Genomic DNA, 19,924 nt, shown 5'->3' with positions numbered 1-19,924 from the left:
AGAGTGAATTTTCATGAAAAATTCAATGATAGTGGATGGCCGAGCTGGAGTTTTCCTAGATGCATTTTGACACCAGGAATCCAACGTAAGTCTTAGTTTTTCGATCCGAGCCTGTTTGATCCCCCATTTAATCTCCCACAAGGTTCGTGATTATGAAGCGGCTACTGGATCTGGAAGCTGGGAAGAGCGGGATAGGGTCCATACTTGTAGATTTTGATGTCACAAATCCACTCGTCCGGACGGATCTCAATTCCGACGTTGTTTGGCCCCTCAAAACTGAAAAAATCACTTGCAAGAGTGTGAAACCAAGAAGCCATGAACTAGATAATTTGGTTAAAAGCTTAAAAGCTCTTAACAAAGAGCTTAATAACCAAAAAATGAAACGCCATGGGAGGGGGGGGGTCAGTTTTTCGGTGCCTCCAAAATCTCCAATGATTGGCCATTTTTGATCTGACAGAGAGAGAGAGAGAATCCTCCTGGGCCTGCACTACATCCAAATCTAATCGAGAAATGATGTACTATGCTGAGAGATAAAAAAACAGTCTTTCTCTCTCCTCCCTCTCTCTCCCAATTGAATGAGGGCTAGAGTTGGCTATTTGAAGGTGGGCCGAGCCTTGAATGAGGGCTAATCTACAGTCCTGCATCAAATTTTAAAACCCGCAAAGAAGGAAAAAACCAATAACTCTATTTTACAAAGGAAGATTGCTTGTTTTTTATATTTGATTGAGCCAATGTTGTTTTTATGGAGTGAAAATTGGTAGGCATGCTGTTTACTATTTGTTCTATGCTTGCATAGTGAAAAAATCAAAAAAACTAAAGTCAAAATGCTGGAGATAATTTTTAGAAACCCGTAAAACACAATTTTTATGAGAAAAATGGAATTTTTTGTGTTTTCAAGTGGGATAAACCAATACACATGGGATAAAATGCCAATAAAATCTATATTTTTATTTTTCTAAGAATCAAGAGCCATAGCTCTGAAAATATATCAATTTTTAATTATAAAAATAGAGAAAAATGAGAGAAAATAAAGAAAAAATATAAATATATCTTTAAAAAATACAAAAAAAATGTAATAAGTGGTTGTGGATGTATGGTAGGGAAAAGCATGAGGTTTGGCCTCAGTTTTCCCTATCTTTTTGTCAAAGTGTGTGATTTATTATTTTTTATATATTAAACCATGACAAAACAATCTCTATACACCTATGCAACGAAGCAAAACTTAAATGGTGAGGGGGAGTAGGATTTTGTGCAATAGTTTGAGGGCTCAAATAATGCAAATTCTGATTGTTTTTTCTATGCATAGCATTTAGGAAATGGCCTATTTGGAAATAAAGGATCTAGTAGCACAAGGTGCTAGATTCTTGCAACGAAGCATATACATATTAGTTGGAATTCATGAAAATTTTGTTTGCGTACTAGCACATAGGCTGATTTCGAAACATAACTGTTTGTGCACAATGATACATCCACTATTGCATTGATCATGCATGTGGTATCAACTCCTAGAAATGCATAGCAATTGTTTGAATTATAGTTGACCTACGCTTGAGAGGGTGAGATTCCCCTTGCTGTAGGTTAGCCATTCGTTTCTTGGGGGAGATTATTAGTGAGGAAACGTGGTATCTCCTGGATCTTGCTGACAAAGAGAGGAGTCTTATGCGAATGTGTTTATATGTAAAAGCAGCGCATCGAGGGGCCAATCCCCAAGATGTAGGAGAGCTGCAGTGGGGTCACGGCAATCAGCCGATGGGATGCCTCCTATGTCTGTGATAAGCAGCACTTATTGCCAATATGTGTGGGATATCCCTTTGAGGGGTTTTGGGGAAGGTGTCGTTGGACTCTTATTCAGCTACAAACGCAATATTAGATGTATCTAGTGTGCATTTAGTTATTACAGATGCTCCTGGCCTGTGAGGCCGGGTGGTGGTGGAGGTGTCTGTTGTATGCATGAGGTCCGACTAGTGCCATAGCCAATGCTGGCCCATTTTTGGTCCCATTAGAGGGTGATGAAGGTGTTGTTGATTATCGAGGTATTAAGGTGTCAGCATTCTTCCAGGGAGAAGCAAGTGTCCTTGAGTGTCTTTTGATTTGACCACACAACTGTTTTCTTTGAGAGGAAGAGAAATTTCTTTCTTGTGCAGTGGACAACCCACTTGATGATAATATTGATGAGCATGATGAGGCCAAATTCCCCATGGTGCGATATGTTTTCATAAAAAAATTTAATGTCAATAGAGAATACACTAAATATGTTACTTGGCAAGTTTATGAAGACCTATTGGCTAGAATTGGTCACCCAAAATGATTGGATGTTAATTCTAGTTAGTGTGGGTACTTTAGTATTGAAATCTGCACATAGGTACATTAAGCCCTCTCTACAGGAAGATAGGACTTTAGAGTGGATACAATCGAATGCATTAGTGATCCATTTGAAATCCTCCTTATGGGCTTTGTAAAAGCACATTAGGAAGGGTAGCCTACCCATATGTAAAACCTTATCTAGGTTTAAGCAATGAAGGGATACGTACAACATATCACTTATAGCGGTAATATCTTGGTTACATGGGGCGAAGTCATTTTCATTGAACCTATCTTTAGCAAGGGACGTAATTGGTTGTTTGCAAAAAAAGAAAGGGTTATTTGGGGATTTTTCAACACCACAGATGTATAAGTCATCAAGAATTTTAGAAGAGAACCCATTTGGGTTGTACTCATAATTATGGATAACCCAACAAATTGCATTGTTGTATTTAATTTTTTGTATACATAAGAGGAAAGCTTTTCTTTGTAGCCATTTATATCTAGATGGAGAGTGCATGAAGGAACTCTTCAAAGCCAGTAACCAAAGCATCATGGGCCTCTTCCACATTGAATTTTTTAGAAGGAATATGATATAGCCCTTAAATAGACACTATCCTTCTAAGATTGACATTATTATGATGTTTAAATCAAGAGTCCCTCCATGAAGCAAGTCTTTATAATAAAAAGCTCTACTATATAGCTTGAAATTACAACGAGGAGAAGGGGTGGCCCAAAAAGTGTCCAAAGGTTTATAGACAAAATCCTTAATGGATGGAAGAAATTTCCCTCCTATGATCAAGTCATCAAAAAGATCTTGGGGCACAAGTGGATTAATCAATTAGAAGATTTCTTTAAAGCAATTTTTGGGTTTGACCAAGTCCAACAATCCATTACCAAAAGAAATATGTAGAGCCCTCACATAAGCTTTGCTTGAAACTATATCTAAGCAGCCATGAGGTTGCTTAATAGAGATTTACAAACAGATTAGTCGAACAACAAACATTTAGCTATTGAGCTACATTCTTCTAGAGGAATTATTCCTCTCTTTAGGTTGAGAGGTGCATTAAAGGATGTTGTTACAACCTTGGGTAAAAGTAGAGATGCTTCTAGTCCCAAAGTTTCTAGGTTTGTATTGTCCTTGTGGGTGCCTCCTTCCCTTAGAGGAGATTTGAGAGCCCCTTTGTGAGGAAGAGTTGCTTGTAGTATGGGTCTTTCTGTTATGGGAGAAACATATTTCGATGAGCCTAGCTCCTTTGCCTTTGATATTGGCAAGGATACCTTGAGAACCATTATTTACCATAATGTTCTTAGCTACACTTAGAACCAATTCACGAAAGTAAGAGAATACCAAGACAGCTTTGACAGCATCATGTGCTTCAGTTGCAAGGCATTTGAAGAATGATATGGAGTCTTTGAGTAATTTGGTTGCAAACACTGTGTCTATGTTGTTCATTACAAACAAGATGGCATGATCAAATGAAAGTATTGAGTTGTTTTTGTGTTCCGTCTTGTGACCAACTAGATTGCATGAACATTTAATCAAGGGTCTCGAATAATTGAACACCCCATAAAGAAACTTAAGAGTCGTGTTTTCCATCATTAGCTTTGGAAAATTTGGTGAAAACACATGTACCATGCGGTGAAATACATCTTCCTATCTCAAACATATTCATAATCAGAGGGCCATTTAAAATTGTAGCTCTAGAGAGGGACGATGCCCCTTCATGTGCCAAGCTAGGATAATACCTTGATGCATCATTAGTATTTTGTTCTTTTAGCATCAAAAGTAACCTTTCTACCAGAATGGGAGCTTCAAGAGTGAATACTCCATAGGCCCAAGTTGGTTGTTTACATGTGTGCATGCATGCATGTGTGAGTGGTGCACGTGCACGCATTCATACGTGTGTGCATGTGCATGCATGCATGTGCGCACTTTAGGACAAGAGTGCAAAAAGAATAACAAAGAAATAAGAGTACCAACCCACACCTTTTCAATCAGTCAAATAACTATTGATACTGACGTTGAGATCCATCCAAGGCTACATCATATATCTCTTGACACTATCCATTGAAATCCATCCATGGCTAGATTTAATAAGGCATAAGTCAAAACAACACTATGGCATCCAAGAGAAGGGGATATGCATGATGGAGATAACATTCAAGCCAGCAATGTCACCATGGGTACCATGACAGAGATTAGAGCTAATCAAACATGACATATACAATATAATACAATAAAAGTAGAAAACAATATTGTTTCAAAGAAATTGATTTTAACTATGCCACAACAAACAAATTGATAAATTACTCCCCCTCAACAACAAACAGGTTGATAAATTACTCCCCCTCATTTTACTCTTGTGGAACCAAGTACAATATTGGTTACTCTCATGCTTGAGGACCTTCAAGCATCTTTTATACTTGGGGACATAATGGCAATAAAATGTTTATTCTCAAGTCAACAAGGGTGCAAAAGTGTAAATCAAAGCATTGCCATTTTGATATTAACATGCTCTCCTAAATATAGACGACCTTAAGGGTAATTTTGCAAAAAGAAAATCGCATTCACTGTGCCATTGTAATGTATATGCATTAACAAGAAATGCTAACAAAGATGTATTTTGGAGCTAGATATATAGAAGTGTTATGTGCATTGCTTTTTTGGGGAGATTTACAAACATGATTTACTATAACTGATGTTGACCTATAGCAAAACCATTTTTGATAACCACATTACAAAGATCTAATGAAAGTTGTCACTTCTTAGGTCTTTCTCAATGTTAGCATGTGTATTTAAAGGCCTAAGTAAACTTCCTCAATTAAAAGGCCTTTAGGGGGGCAAGTTGATTTCAACCAAAGGCCCTTTCAATCAATGACAATATAACTTTCACAAGTAGATCAACCAAAGATTTAATTTTTGTTTGCTTATGTGTGACAATTTGAGCATGCATGCAAGTCAACATGTACACCAACTCCACATTAGGAAATAAACATATACAATCACACAATTTGATTAGACAAAAAGAAAAAAGAAGTGCAAACTAGCAATCTCCAAATTTCAAAATGTGTCAACTAAAATTTACCAAACTTCACAAAGCAATACAATAATCAAAGCTAAATAATCTTAAACAAGAAAGTTATGCACAAGGATTGGACCAATAACATTATCTTATTGTAAGAGATCAAGGTTATTAAACAAATCCTTCTATTGTGTAGCATGCAAAGATGTTCCTTTTTATTAGCAGATCCCGTCCATCCCTCTTTAAACTACCCTTGTTGACCAATGATAATGATATTGACAATTTAATATGCTTAAACTTTTATCTTCCAAGGCTTCACAAACAATCTTTCAAGCCAACTAATCCTTTTCCAGCTTTTCCAAAAAGCTGGAGAATTGGAAACCCAATAATTTCCACGTAAGTTGAATACCCCTTAAGTGCAGATTAGCAAGTCTAAGCCCACCCTCAAACACTTGAAGGCAACTAGCATCCAATTAATCACATGCCAACCCTTGTGATCAAAGTTGGTCCATAAGAAGTCCCTGATAAAGTTCATCCGCTTCATCCCAAGAAGGTTTAGGGACGAGATAAATTGATGCCACATAAATACAACCATGGATTGCAATATGTGCTTCACCACCACTACCTTCCCACTCAAAGACAAAACCTGCGGAAAATCCATTTCACCAATCTTTTCCGAAAGTTTCTCCAAGCTACTAAAACCTTTGCTTCATCATAATCCCAACATCAATAGGGCATCCTTGGTGTATGAGTAACTGGCCATGACCAATATAAATTTTCTCCAAAACATGATTTTTATCTTTAAATTGAAGTTTTAGTTTTTGAGTTTTCCAAACGTTGACAACAGAGACGAAAACGGCCCAAAGTAAACCACAAGTTCTAGAAGACCTTGATATGTCAGGCAAACTGGATAATAGGGTCTTAAGACTTTTGAGCCACTTTGGCTTAAACGCATACGACAGCAAGCTAAGTAAATTGTTTTTAATAACTAATACTAATCTATTCACGTCTAAATTTACATTTTTTTTAAATAGTAAGACCAACCTATTTGTTGAGAAATGACAAATGATGTATGCTCTAGAAAGAGATATCTTGAATCCTATATGCACAGTGAGGAGAGTGAAACAACCTAACTACTATAAAGCATTGTACTTGCAAGATGGGTAATGCAATATGATGGTACTTTTGTTCTTTCAGTTGAGAGTCTGAAACCACATAAGACTGTGTTTATGAGTCTAAGCTAATCAATCTTGAAACCTAATTCACTTGTGTGACATTCTATCTTCAACTCTATGTCTTCATGAATTCACTCTATCTCTTCAAACCACCATAGCCATGCTCTAGATCCACTCTTGTGACATGGTATTAGAGCTCAGTTAAGCATGGCCTAGCTCAATCTATCTCTCCTCTTTGCTGTCTCAAGCCTTCTCAATTTCAGTCCAACTAGATGCTAGCTTATGACCTTATTTTTCATCTCTATCTTCACTTGACAGTTTATGGCAGCCATAACCAACAGTATCTACCTACCTTGGAGCCTTTGGATCTCCCAACCCAAGAAATATCTACTAAAGCTTTCTTCTAGACATATCCTCTACACCTCAGGGCGCTTCTCTATATTATATCATAGCTCAATATTAGCCCCTCTACAAGACGCCATTGCAAAAATTCATGCTCGCTGTCCAGAACTGCGCCTCCTCTGATCGTACTACTATTGCTACACACATAGGCCGTGATTCCCTCTCAGAGCATAGGGCAATCAAAGGTGGAGTAATGAGCTTACTCCCCATCAAAGGACTCACCAATTGGTTGCCTCTACAAGCTGCTATGATCAAAAAACCAGTCAGATCTGTCAGAAACCCTAAAGACTCCATAGCCAAAACCTCAAAAGCTTGACATTTTTCACTGGTTCCTCTCACTAAAGCTATCAACAATGGTTTTAATCACTAAGCTACAAGTACTAAAGTCTCCAACAAGTATAAACCTTCAAGAAGAAGATCTAGAGCAACTCACCTGAATTCAACCAGACCACCTAAAATCAAACAACATTAAGCCTGAAATCAAGCTAGTATCTCTTGATACTAACCTAGTGCTTCTTGACATGTGTTTCTTGACACATCCACAACACGAAGAATTTTAATGTGGAATGCCCAACTGATAAAATCTCTTGTAAGCTTCAATATCATTGTAAAGGATAGACACTGCCCGAGTACACTCCTGGTAAGACCTCCTTCAAAATGTTTGAACTTAAGCAAATAGCCAAGTTTAATGGAGAAGGCTTTCATGCCTGGAAGGAAAAGACCATGTACCACCTTATGCGAAAGGACTTGTGGAACTTGTTTAAGGATGATGCAGATAGCAAGAAGGAAGATGATGAAGACGGGTTCGTTGAAGAATATCAACTCAAGACAAAGGAGTGGAAAAATATGAACAAGGCTCTAGGCATCATTGCCTGGGGACTAAGTGATGATGTGCTACATCATATCTCTAGCATCAAAGATGCTAGAACTGCTTGGGAGGAACTTGACAGGATGTTTAGTACCCAAGAAAAGAATCCAAATGTAAAATTACTCATGCAGTTTTATAAACTGGATATAAAAGACAGTGCTTCCATAACCATACACATTAACAAGTTCAAGAGCCTAAAAGCCCAGCTTGCAACTCTTAAGAAAAATATTGATGAAGATGAAGCAATAGTCATACTGCTTGTAAGTGTAAATAAGGATCCATATGAGAATCTTGTGTCCACCTTAAGTAATGTTCCAAAGTCTCTCACTTAAAGATATTGAGCACTCTCTTCTTGATGAAGAGAATAAACAAAAAAACAAAAATGCAAAAGATGGTATCCCATTATCTAGGGAAAATCTCTTACACACCAAAGGAGCTACTAGACCCAAAGGAAGAGATCAAGAATTCAACATCGACAGCAAAGATCGGATAACATATCATTATTATGATAAGGCTGGCCATATAGCCAATAAATGTTTCCACCATAAAATAGCACAACAGATGCAAAATGGTAACCACCAGAATCAGTTCATGAATGAAAGAGGAGAAGGAAAAAAAAAAAGCTTCCGCCAACAACTCTGACAAATTGTTTTGAAGAAATTCTCTCTCCCACAATGGATTTTTTATTCACCTTAGTGGATTTGATTTGTAAAACAAAACCCTTACCAAAGATATAAAGTTTCACGCTATAACTTGACTAAGCTACCTATGAGCTAGTCTCCCAGGCCATGTTATCATGTAAACGGGAAAAAAACTAGCAAAAATAGGAACTTATCATTTGAGAGGGGGTGTTGAGAAATGGCAAATGATGTATGCTCTAGAAAGAGATGTCCTGAATCCCATATGCACAGTGAGGAGAGTGGAACCACCTAACTACTATAAACCATTGTACTTGCAAGATGAGTAATGCAATATGATGGTACTTTTGTTCTTTCAGTTGAGAGTCTAAAACCACACAAGACTGTGTTTATAAGTCCAAGCTAATCAATCTTGGAACCTAATTCACTTGTATGGCATTCTATCTTCAACTCTATGTCTTCATGAGTTCACCATCTCTTCAAACCACTATAGCCATATTCTAGATCCGCTCTTGTGACACTATTCGTGTTTCTAACTGCAAGTTCTGCTCATTCTCTTTATATTAACATTATCAAATAAAAATATTTGAAAGCCCAAACTTCAGAGAGAGGCAACCCTTTCAACTTTCCTAGATTACTGAGACTATTGCTTCTTACATTCTGTACCACCCTCGTTTCTACAAGTAGTTGTCAGTATCATGGAGGAGCTTGAGAAGATTTTCATCCACAGGATACTCAGAAACAGCATACACAATGGAACCCCTAACCAGTATAGCATTTGACACAGCAATCCTCCTTTTTGTTGCATTTCGGAGTTTCAATCTTTCAATCTCCAACCTTCAGAATTTTCCTATCCCATCTTTCAATAGGATTTCCAGTCCCAGCTAGCCTTGTTCTACTCCTTGTTGTAATTTATCATGTTTCAGAAAGGAGAGATGACAAAATGGAGGCAGCCCCCTTGTTGTAATTTATTATGTTTCAGAAAGGAGAGATGACAAAATGGAGGCAGCCCCTTCACACGACTTAAACAAGTCAAGTGGGCTAGATTAACAACATTTGGAAAATGGTCAGATTGGTGATATCATACCTCACACAAGCTGTAAATTCTATATCAACCCAACATAGACCCTGCTCAGTCAACTCAATCAACACACACTCGGATTCTCTCTTCAATATCGGCTTATTCATCCATGAAAACCTGTCAAGGTGATACTTTTAGCATCCCACTAAATCATTCATAAACAGCATCCCATCCCACACTAAGAGGTTCTTCATATGACAAACACTACTTTGTATGAGATCTATCTAATGGTAACAGCAAAGTTACAAACACGAATCATGATGACTTTGGATGTCTTAGATGTAGTATGGCAGAACTCCACTCTTTCCCCACACGTGTTGGGGCATATAGCCTTGCACCAAACCATCTCCCATGTCAACAATATTATACCCCACCAACTTGACCAATACCAACAAAAAGAGGAGTCAAAGAACGACTTACAAATCAAGAGAGTACCATCGGTGCCTCTCTGTCAGGCATGGCACATCGAGACACATCCAACTCAAAAAGTGGTCCACATACATAGACCCCTAACATTATGCTGACCTCTCAACATTCCAGGTAACTATTTTGAATAGTTTATGCATGCAAACAACATCGTAACCTTCATTTTCCAATTGCCCCAAAGATGCATACATCATTTTAAAGCGAGAGCTTTCCTTGCCAGTTTCTTGAAGAGCTTCATTTGCTTTCTGCACTCTGTGGCTTGCCAGTTTCCACATGTACAGGTGGAGTATTTTTCTTACTGAGTAAGTCTGCCAATACCCTACAATTATTAAACAAACCTTGAATTCCTGACTTTGCCAGACTAGCCACTACTGGCTCCCTTCTCACAACAGCAGCTCCTTTCCCAATAGATGTACCTCCATACGCCTCCTGGACTCGTGTAATCTGGGCACCCTTATCTGCCTCCTGGACTTCTAATTAGCATCATCCTTTCCCCTCTAGGGTTGATTGTGATAGAACAGAGGCAGATAACACAGCCATGGTCTTAACTTAAGATTCAAATGACGTGTGAAGATCAGGAAGTCAAATCCCAGAGACCACTGTGCGAAGTGGACCAAGTCCCCCTTGAGTCTTTCGCCGCACCCAAAATATCCACTCTCTTTCATTCTGAGTTCCCGGCAATACATAGAAGAATCCCCAAGCATAAGACTTAAATCCTGTAGGGGCATTCTCAATTGTTTTCAATACTTCACTCCATACATCAGAGGGAACAGCATGCATACAAGGGAAGGTGCTGAACACAAAGCAACATAACTACCACCATTCGTTAAACAAGTTTTAACGAGTTTTTCCTGTACTCACTCGCAGTTTTTCCCTTGCAGATCTTTCAACAACCCCCAGGTTCTCTTAAGGTAAGCTCAAGACAATTTCTTTCTAGTCTCTTGACCCTTTCATTCTCAAGCTTTCACATGACAGCTTTGCATCTTATAGACTTTCTTTCCCTCATTATATGTCACATAAAAGCCTTTGAATCCCCTTCATAATTTATTTAAGTTTTCAACCTTCATTTGCATCAAGCTATTGCAAGCAAACAAATGACACCAAAGCCCTCCTCAGACCATAACAAGCTATTGGCATTTGAATCTTACCAAACTGGTAGATATTATGCAAGGTTCAAGGTGGAGCCACTCAACCATAACAATGCACATACTCTCCATTTATAAGACAGACACCTGACATGATTATTATTCTTATTATTCGTGTCTGCTGCCATAAAATAAAGAAATTTTGGAAAGGGATTGAACTTTGCATCATGAGAAAGACTAACATGGAGTTAAAAGAAACAGCCAACATGGGTATCCTCTATAATGTGCTTAACCCACATCTTCGGTTTAGTTACACTTTCATTGATGTACGCCCAGGATACCAAGAGTAATTGACACACTACCTTCGATGGTATGACATTCATCACACATTTGTGCACTACTAAAGGAGAATTACAGAAAACCAAAATGTGATCTTTTTAAGACAATTGCGTAAAGTAAAGAAAGCAGCTTCCCCTTTCGTGCAGAACACAAAACTTAAAATATAACACAAATTTCACCCATTAGATCCACAACTTATAGACCACCTTTGCATTCACCAAATGTAATGCACATAGCCTCTTTAATTATTACACTTGTATATGTAAAATTGGTATGAGTATCTTGTATAATGTGTTTAACCCACATCTATAGTTTAGTTGCACTTTATCCAATGTAAGCCGAGGAATACCCAGAGTAAGTGACACCATCTTTGATGGCACGACATACTGTCACACATTTGTGCATTGATAAAGGAGCTTTAGGGGGGAACAAAAAAGGTTGTCTTTTTAATGCAATTGCAGGAGACCATATATAACAATGGAACTTCTGGTTCACCTTTTGATTATAACTCTTCAGCATATCTAGCATCTGAAAGTGTATACATATATTGGAGATGGGTAGCTCCAATCACGGTGACACTAGTTACTGTGATGGCTGTAGCAAAACTATTGGTGTAACATAATGCAAACAGCATGTTTGAATAACATGCTGAGCACAGTTGTGATGGCATACATAGCTCGTGTTGACAATTATAATTAACGACATATCCCCAAAAGGGTTATTGTAGTTGCTTTTGGCACAAACAGATTGCAGCTTCCCAAGTTTCAGACTTCAGTGCGCAAGCACGCCAACCCCAAAATCTTTCTTGAACATGTTGATGTACTCTTTTCTGCAATTCCACAATTTTACAACACAAACTCTATGAAAAACACAGAAGCTAACTTAAAATGCATATGCAAGAACAGAAATGCCATTAAAACACGGTTTATTAGACACCTCCTAAAGGCCATAAAGTATGTAACCATACAAGCAACACACTTTTGAGCACTGCAACATGAAGAAGACACAGTCCACTCCCAAACTTCAAAAAGACTAAGTAGCCTTACCCATGCCACTAGCAGCAGATGAAAGACGGAAAATTGTCTGGAAATGGTAACATGTTTCAAGAATCATGGTGTACCAGAAATGATCACAACATGGGCATCAATACCAATTTATGATCCTAAAGGGTGGGCTCCCTCATAATCCTAGACTAATGGTGAAGTGAACAGTCAATCCAGGGCTGAGGACAACAGACCACTAGCAGAACAACAATATCAAAGCCCAGAATGAGCTAGAGCCTTTCCAAAAAGGTTCTGAAGCTGCACATATACAAAGATGGTCATTTTCATGAGTTTTGCTACTCGAACCCACACTCAAATCATTGTGTCCATGTCTTTGCACCATTGGGCCACCTCCAATTGCCAGTAATCGGTTTGGCTATATTTTGCAGTTGTCTTAGGGTGGATTGGTTTTTCGCCCTGCCTTGTACATTGTCGTTTCCTCCTTTCTTTGGATGCATAGACTATTTAAAATACTTTTTGTACTTGTGCATCTATTCAAAACTCAGTTTTACGCAATCCTCCTCTTTCCACAGCATTGGAAGTTATATGTAATATCGGAGCAAAAACCAGCAGACCAACTACATATCTTTCCTATGAAGTCCTCAGAGCTTGCAACCCTTTGTCACAGAGCCTACAGCAAATCTATTGCCAGCAGTTCATCACAGAGCTCAGAGCCAACTTCAGATCTGTCGCAGCAATTTCTCAGAGTTTGGAGCAACAGATCAGCCTCTAACAAGTCTGTGTTCCCCATCAGTGGGAATTTCTACAAGATCCTTATTCACTGTTCACAAGAATACAACTGTGCAGAGTGAACGCAAGTGAGTAAAAAGGCATATGTAACCCCAAAAACAGTGATACATTCCTATAAGACACCTTAAATAGTGAAAACACCTCCAAAAATCCTGCTAGCACTGCCAGATCATCATGCCTGCAGCCCAATAGCAGTCATACAACCAGCAGGTCCACAGACTGGCTGGTTGAACTACCACATGGCAACTAGTTGAACAAAGCGATTGATGCCACATCAAAATGACAGCAGAAGTAAACAAGGCATAAATGAGCTGAATACAAGAGTGTGCAATCAAGACAAGGTAAGTTGTTGGAAAGAATGAGCTAACACCCATGCAAAATGGCTATGTGATATTCAGACAGAAATAGAACGTCTTATAAAACAGTCTAATATCCCCCATCAAAACTATCTTATCTGCACTGAACGCCACCAACAAAATTCAAGTTTGGAACCAAGATCAGAACTGGCTGGTCTCAATTGTACTTCTTGATGGCCAATTCTCCATCAAATTAAAGTAGTGCCAAGCTTTGCGGCTGATTGGTGTCTCTGTGCCGTGTAGGAGCATTCCAGCTTCATTTCTGAGTCTTTTATTTGCCAAACTTACTTTTAGTCCCAAGATAAGGGTTGCAAAGTAATGGTTAGCCCTTCGAGCTATCACAAGGGCTGTTTCATGGTCCCATTGCCGAAACATCACCATAAGACATCTGCTTCAAGGAGGTGAGCTTGTGGTCACTTTAAGGTGCACACACACATTTTTGACTCATTATAAGTTGATTACAACAAGGTTTTTACTAGCTGAAAACAGTAAACAAGAAGGAAAAATCACTAAAATAATGTCATAACAGTGATGACAAAGGTGAGGAATAAAAATGTCCTCCACAAAGGCAACCTGTGCATGATTTTGAATCGTTGAATGTTCAAATTGCTTCAGGACAAAGACCAAAAAATCTGATTTGTGTGCATGCACTGAAACCAGCCTTCTCTATGTGACAAGACTGAGGAAAGCAACTTATCTTCTCTCCTGTGCTTGGAAAATCAGCAATTGATCTTCTCCCTCATCCTTTGTGCTTGGAAAATAAGTATGACAATTTTGGAGCACTGAAACCAGCCTTCTCTATTGCTGGTTTTCTCCTTCTCCTTCTCCAATTTATGCTTTCCCTCAAATACAAACTGAGATCTACCCATTTCCTTCTGGTCCTCAGCCTCAAAGAAAGTGGCACGTTGATAGTTACGTCATGAGACATGCATTGCAAAGTGAAATGTGGATAGTTTGACCACAGCAAATGCCGTGGATTGTGTGAAAATTGCAAAGCACACTCAAGGAAACAATATATTGAACAGGGATTGAGACATTCGCCCTTGTTTCCAGGCACCAATTTGCTGCTGGTTTATGACTGAGTTTTCAAAGTTTGCAAGCTGACCTGTTAATTTGGTCAATTGCTAGTGCTCAAGACCAACTTCAGACTAGAGCATTCTTAATTTCAAGCTTGGAACCAACATCAGCTGTGGCTGGTCTCAATTGTACTTACTAAAGGCCAATCCTCCATCAAATTAAAGAAATACTGAAATGGGGACCAAACTTTAGGAACAATCAGTCTCTGTGCACAGTAGGGGGGGAGAGAGTTTTTAGCCCAAACTGTTGACCTGAAGGTCCTATATTCAACCCCTACACTCCATACAGTCACGTAGAGGAATAAATTGGGAGAATTGAACCTAGTTTCCACAAGTTGGCATACCATTGGCTATGCATAAGTCACCCCCCAAAGAGAGAGAGAGAGAGAGAGAGAGAGAGAGCAACTGAGTTGAGTGGAGTAAGGCAAAAATTAAGGACACCTGTTCTAATACCGTAAATGCGATAAAAAAATGCTAAGAGAGGAAGAGAGGAAGACAACCTTAGATCAATGCACTAGTAGGAATGGCACGTGAAACTACAAGGGTGCCTATGTGTGTCTATATGTAGATCCAACTCAAGTGCCACATGACAAGACCCAAATGAAAGTGGGCAACACACCAAAAGAATGGGCAACCCGCCAATTCACATGGCCTAAAACAAGAAACCCTAACCTCTATATTGGATTTACCAAGCATAGTCATCAAGAAGTCATTAGCATTCAAAGTACAATGTGTGAGTGCCATTCTGCTAGCATGAGATCAATGCTAATGGAGAGAGAGAAAGCAAGAGCTAAAGAAAGAGAGAAGAGGCTAAGCTTAGATGGCTATACGCAACAAGCACATAAAGTGATTCTCAATAAGAATGAGAATGCAAATGCTCTTGCTTAATTTCTCTTCATTACCACTAATCACATGCTAGCACAAAGCACACTTGCACATAAATTCCACCTTGAATGCTAGTGTCTTCTTGATCACTATGCTCCTTATGGCAATATAGCCTAGATTCTTAAATTTCTGCTTAGTTGCCTCTTCCTCTCATCATCATCACCAATTCAAGTGGTTAGGCACCCTAATCTTCTTCCAACCCTTTCCCTTTCATTTTTAAGTTTCAAAACTCTAACAAACTAGACCCATTTTCCCCCAAACATGCTACGCTACTGAGGCTCCCTTTTCCACAGTTTTAGAGCTAGTTCTCATGTCTTATCCATGCCTAACAGCCTGTGAATGTTCTCACGCACTTGGACTGTGCAAATTACACTTGCAGGACCACAATATTTCCAACACTTTTCCATGGTCCAAACATGATTAGATGGAGTTTAAAGCTTCCACTTGGGGATTAGGATGACTTTCAACAATTGCAAAGAATTGTGATATCCCCTACATTATAGGGGGATCATAGATAGAGAGGCCCACGATTCCAACTATCTGCCACAACAAGCGAAAGCATCAATCAGAAAAGACAAAAGATACGCCAGCCACATCCCACCGGATTCTATGCTCTTGACTTTAAGGAGTTGGATTGCTAGCAAATTTGAGCTATATACATCTGAAAGAAACGCCAACTTGACAATTTCCTAGGAGTATCCCTCTCATTCAAGATTTAAACTGAAAATGAAATAATGAGTACATCAGATGTGCTGATTTGTAAAGAAACCCAAGGGAAATGAATTGGATTCGGTAGCAGATCTGCTTAGATTCATCTGAAACAAATGCCAGATTGATGACTTCTAGTGTATCCTCTAGTCCAAGCCTAGAAATGAATGTAAAATTATCCTTGATCCAAAAGGATTGAAAGATAGATGTCCCAATTTGAAGAGAATCCAAAGGCAGACATAATGGTCTCTAAAAACATGCAGGAAAACAGTCGGTCTGCATTTCTCGCTTTGAGATATGTCAGTCCAAACTCTGTCGTGCAATAAATGTTCAATCACTTCAGTCTTTGACACAGTGCTTCCCATCAGTACCACTCATTACCAGCAGACTCAGTTGAATGTTCACAGACTGGAGAAAGAAACCTTCTAATGCATAGATAGTGACACTCCAACCTGAAACAATTTCATAAATTACCTCACTGGATGATCATCTTGGGGACGATTGTAGGGAGTCCAAACAGGTTCACCAACAAACAGCCTTACAACCTGCCCAAAATTCCAAACAGAATTTCTCACAGCATCAAAAAACATTTGAGATGAAACGTGGATTAGAATTTACACTGATTATCCACACTGATTGAATACCTTTGTATAATTGTTTGTATCAAGAGTAAAACGATGATATATTCCAGCAGGAAGTATTATCAAATCTCCCTTCTTAGTCCAGATTCGAATCCACCTATCTTCAAGGTCCCTTACATCGAAGTAGCCTGTCCAAACTCACAAAATTAATTTGAATACGCTGATGAGTTACCTCGAATTTCCATGAATACAATATGATTGCAATCACTGACAAAAATGCTCTGTTATCTATGCTAAGTGAAAAGCCTATGAGTGTAACCATATGTCCAGTTACAAAGAATGTAAGTCAAACAGAAACCCGCCATCATTTGTGTTTTACATGAAAGCAAACAGATAAAAAGCAAAGTCTTTCATGAGTTTTAGCCTCATAATGTGCTACAAAGGATGCAAGTCCATCAGAAACACTCTAAACAGGAAAGATTTCCGCACAACTTATACAAACAGGCTTCTTTTATATTATGCAAGTAAATTTCTTACCATCAGTTCAATATGCTTCAAAATGCATGATTTGTTGCACCAATATGCTTCAAAATGCATGATTTGTTGCACATTGCAGCCAAAAAAAACTCAAAAAAGGCTTAGAGAAGTTAAGGCTTAATCAAAGCAATGGCTGATATTTTGAAATGAATCCTATTTTGGTCACAACATGAAATTTCTTGTGGCATGGAATTGATGAGAAAGTGGGTGCCCTGTAGATCAACGAGTCAAAATTGACAGCTACTAAGCAGTTTTGACCTTTTCTTTTCTTTAAAACTGGGAATACAATGCTTGTTTTTCGCAACAGAAATTGTCATTCACTTCTTACCACTTCCTTCAATAACAAAACGTATTTCTTCATCAGTGTGAATGTGTTCCTCAAAAAAATGTTTCAGCTTCACCTCATAATTGGGAAGTTTATCAGGAGCTACATCGCAAATGTCCTGATCCATATTAAATAATCCATAAGATAATTGAATACCAGGTCAACTCTAAAAATAGAAAACAGAAGGTATAAAACCAAGCTTAATAAAACAATACATACAGTAACCTTTCTATGCTTAGGGAACTCAATAAAGTCAAAACAGAAGCAAAATCAAAGGATGATATTCATACATGGTAAGTATAGCCTCTTTCTTGACGAATTTTTGCAAGCTCTGGATCAGTCTCATAGTTATCAGCATCCAGAACCCAATGGAGAACTCCCAATTCTGCAAAAATATGAATGCATAGACTACCAATAGTAAAGATCTACGCTCCTCTCTTGAATATAATGCTGTAATGCTGGCAGTGCCAACGTCCAAGAATGGTGAATATCAATGTATTGTAGGGATTCTCACACATATAACCTGCTAGCTTATCAGGAGATACATATTGCTTTGGCTCAAGATGATGAGGAAGGCGTTGGTCTTCAATAGAGTCATCCATGTACCAAGCTTCAAGAGGCGGCCTTGTCGACACCTATGAACAATCCAAAGTGCCTGATTTAGACCAAGACATTATGTAAATTCATACAGCTCCAAGTGGAATGACTAAAAAACTGTTGCTTTCAGCACATGAGTTCGGAAATAGTCCCCTGAAGGTTATGAAGAAATGAAAAACCATGTGATTCCTTAAAAAATGCTTGCCAAAGGGCTTCTCCCAGCCTTGATAACCCAGGTGATTCTATTAGAGAAAAGAATTTGCATGTTTGCAAAGACGCCTAAATCCAAGCAAATTGCCAAGATCAAATAGGCAGAAAGGAACTGTCGGCATAGAAGAATGCTACAATCTTCCTTTTAGAACTCGTTTGGGTCTCTCGGGAAGACGTAGCTATTGAGGTAGATTGATTACGTTGCCTGTATGCCTAGACTCTAAAAGAAGTATATGCGAAGAGAACGAACGACAAACTACCAAATTCCATCGTGGATGTGTAAAACCGGCACCATTGTTGTCAACGGGAAGATCTGATGCAATTTCTAAGATGCAAAAAACCAAAAAAAGTACGAAAGCATGGCAGAGAGGCCATGGAGTGCACCGGGAAAAACCAGGAGAAACTACGGACTTAATTGCAGCTAACTAAAAACGGCAACATTGTTGCTAATGGAAGTATGAGATGCAATTTCTGAGGTGCAAAAATTGAAACAGTGCAAAAGCAAGGCGGCGAAGCCAAGGGCTGCAGCAGGCAAAGACCGATTGCAAATCATGCGGGAGTGGAAATAATGTATCGTACCTCGGCCATGGTCGCGGAGCAGACAACACGACTACGCAGTAAAATTTTCTGTGCAAATCTTCACCGACAATGAGTGAACCGGAATGGGGGGGAGGGGGTTGGTTTTGGAAAGTGCCTTTGTGATCGCTTGGAAACCGAGAGGAGTGACCCTGCGCGATTCTTGTAATGAGGAGGGATGAGCAGCGGTGACGTCATCCGTGCAGTGACGTGTATTTTGAATTCTAAAGGTTTAAGCTTTTAAGCATGACCTCCAATTGCCGGTGGATGTCATTGTCTCTTTGGCCATGGATTTGTAGGACGTCCCATGGCCAATGAAAGCCTTTTCCGGTTCGGTAACTGCCACTGATAAGATTTAATATTTCGGAGATGCCTTTCATTTTATAAGCTGATGTTTTGTCACGCTTTAAGGTCTCAAACATTCTAAAAACATTTTTAGACATCTTAATATTTTCAAAACTTTTAAAATACATTTTAAAACCTCTTAATTGTTTTTTTTTAATTGGTACCTATTTCTAATAGAAGTCAATTGCTTTGGAGATACTTTTCATTTTATAAACCGAAAAATCGTTACATCTTAAGATTTCAAACCTTTAACTTCTTAAACATTTTTTAACCTGATAACTGCTATTTTAAGATTTCAAACCTTTAACTTCTTAAACATTTTTTAACCTGATAACTGCTATACTAAACTATAAATTTTCATATTTTGGAGATATCTCCATTTTATAGTTGGAAAATTTTCATTGTATAGTAAAACCTTCTAGAGCATTTTAAACATATAGGTAAGGGGGGAAAAAGAAGAGACATTATTATATTCTCAAACTTACATTATAAGGTTTCAAATCTTCTAGAACATCTTAAACATGTTGGCCAAAATAATTTAATGCAACAAAAGAGGCATATTCATAGAATATTTGATAAGAGAGATTGTGTGCC

At 38.5% G+C, this 19,924-nt stretch overlaps 1 protein-coding gene across 1 annotated transcript; it reads right to left on the bottom strand.

Moving 5' to 3' along the window:
• Positions 1 to 11,666: 11,666 nt before the first annotated feature.
• On the bottom strand, positions 11,667 to 19,145 carry LOC148008899 (acireductone dioxygenase 3-like). The gene is made up of 7 exons (XM_087673932.1): positions 18,989 to 19,145; positions 18,126 to 18,237; positions 17,893 to 17,987; positions 17,606 to 17,720; positions 16,804 to 16,928; positions 16,634 to 16,704; positions 11,667 to 12,170 (listed from the first exon to the last, which is right to left on the bottom strand). The coding sequence occupies exons 1-7, from the start codon at positions 18,995 to 18,997 to the stop codon at positions 12,113 to 12,115; spliced, it is 585 nt and encodes a 194-aa protein (XP_087530058.1). The 5' UTR covers positions 18,998 to 19,145; the 3' UTR covers positions 11,667 to 12,112.
• Positions 19,146 to 19,924: the final 779 nt, after the last annotated feature.

This window comes from Lygodium microphyllum, unplaced genomic scaffold (assembly GCF_053477565.2).
Source record: "Lygodium microphyllum isolate KBCC unplaced genomic scaffold, Lygodium_microphyllum_v1.1.10 scaffold_49, whole genome shotgun sequence".
Taxonomy (NCBI): domain Eukaryota; kingdom Viridiplantae; phylum Streptophyta; class Polypodiopsida; order Schizaeales; family Lygodiaceae; genus Lygodium; species Lygodium microphyllum.
This window is presented reverse-complemented; position numbering and strand designations above follow the sequence as displayed.

Coding starts and splice junctions, on each gene's coding strand:
- LOC148008899 (XM_087673932.1), bottom strand. Junction 16,929..17,605: donor TTTTGTTATTGAAGGAAGTG/GTAAGAAGTGAA, acceptor GAGTTTGGACAG/GCTACTTCGATGTAAGGGAC. Junction 12,171..16,633: donor CAAGATGATCATCCAGTGAG/GTAATTTATGAA, acceptor GTGGAATTGCAG/AAAAGAGTACATCAACATGT.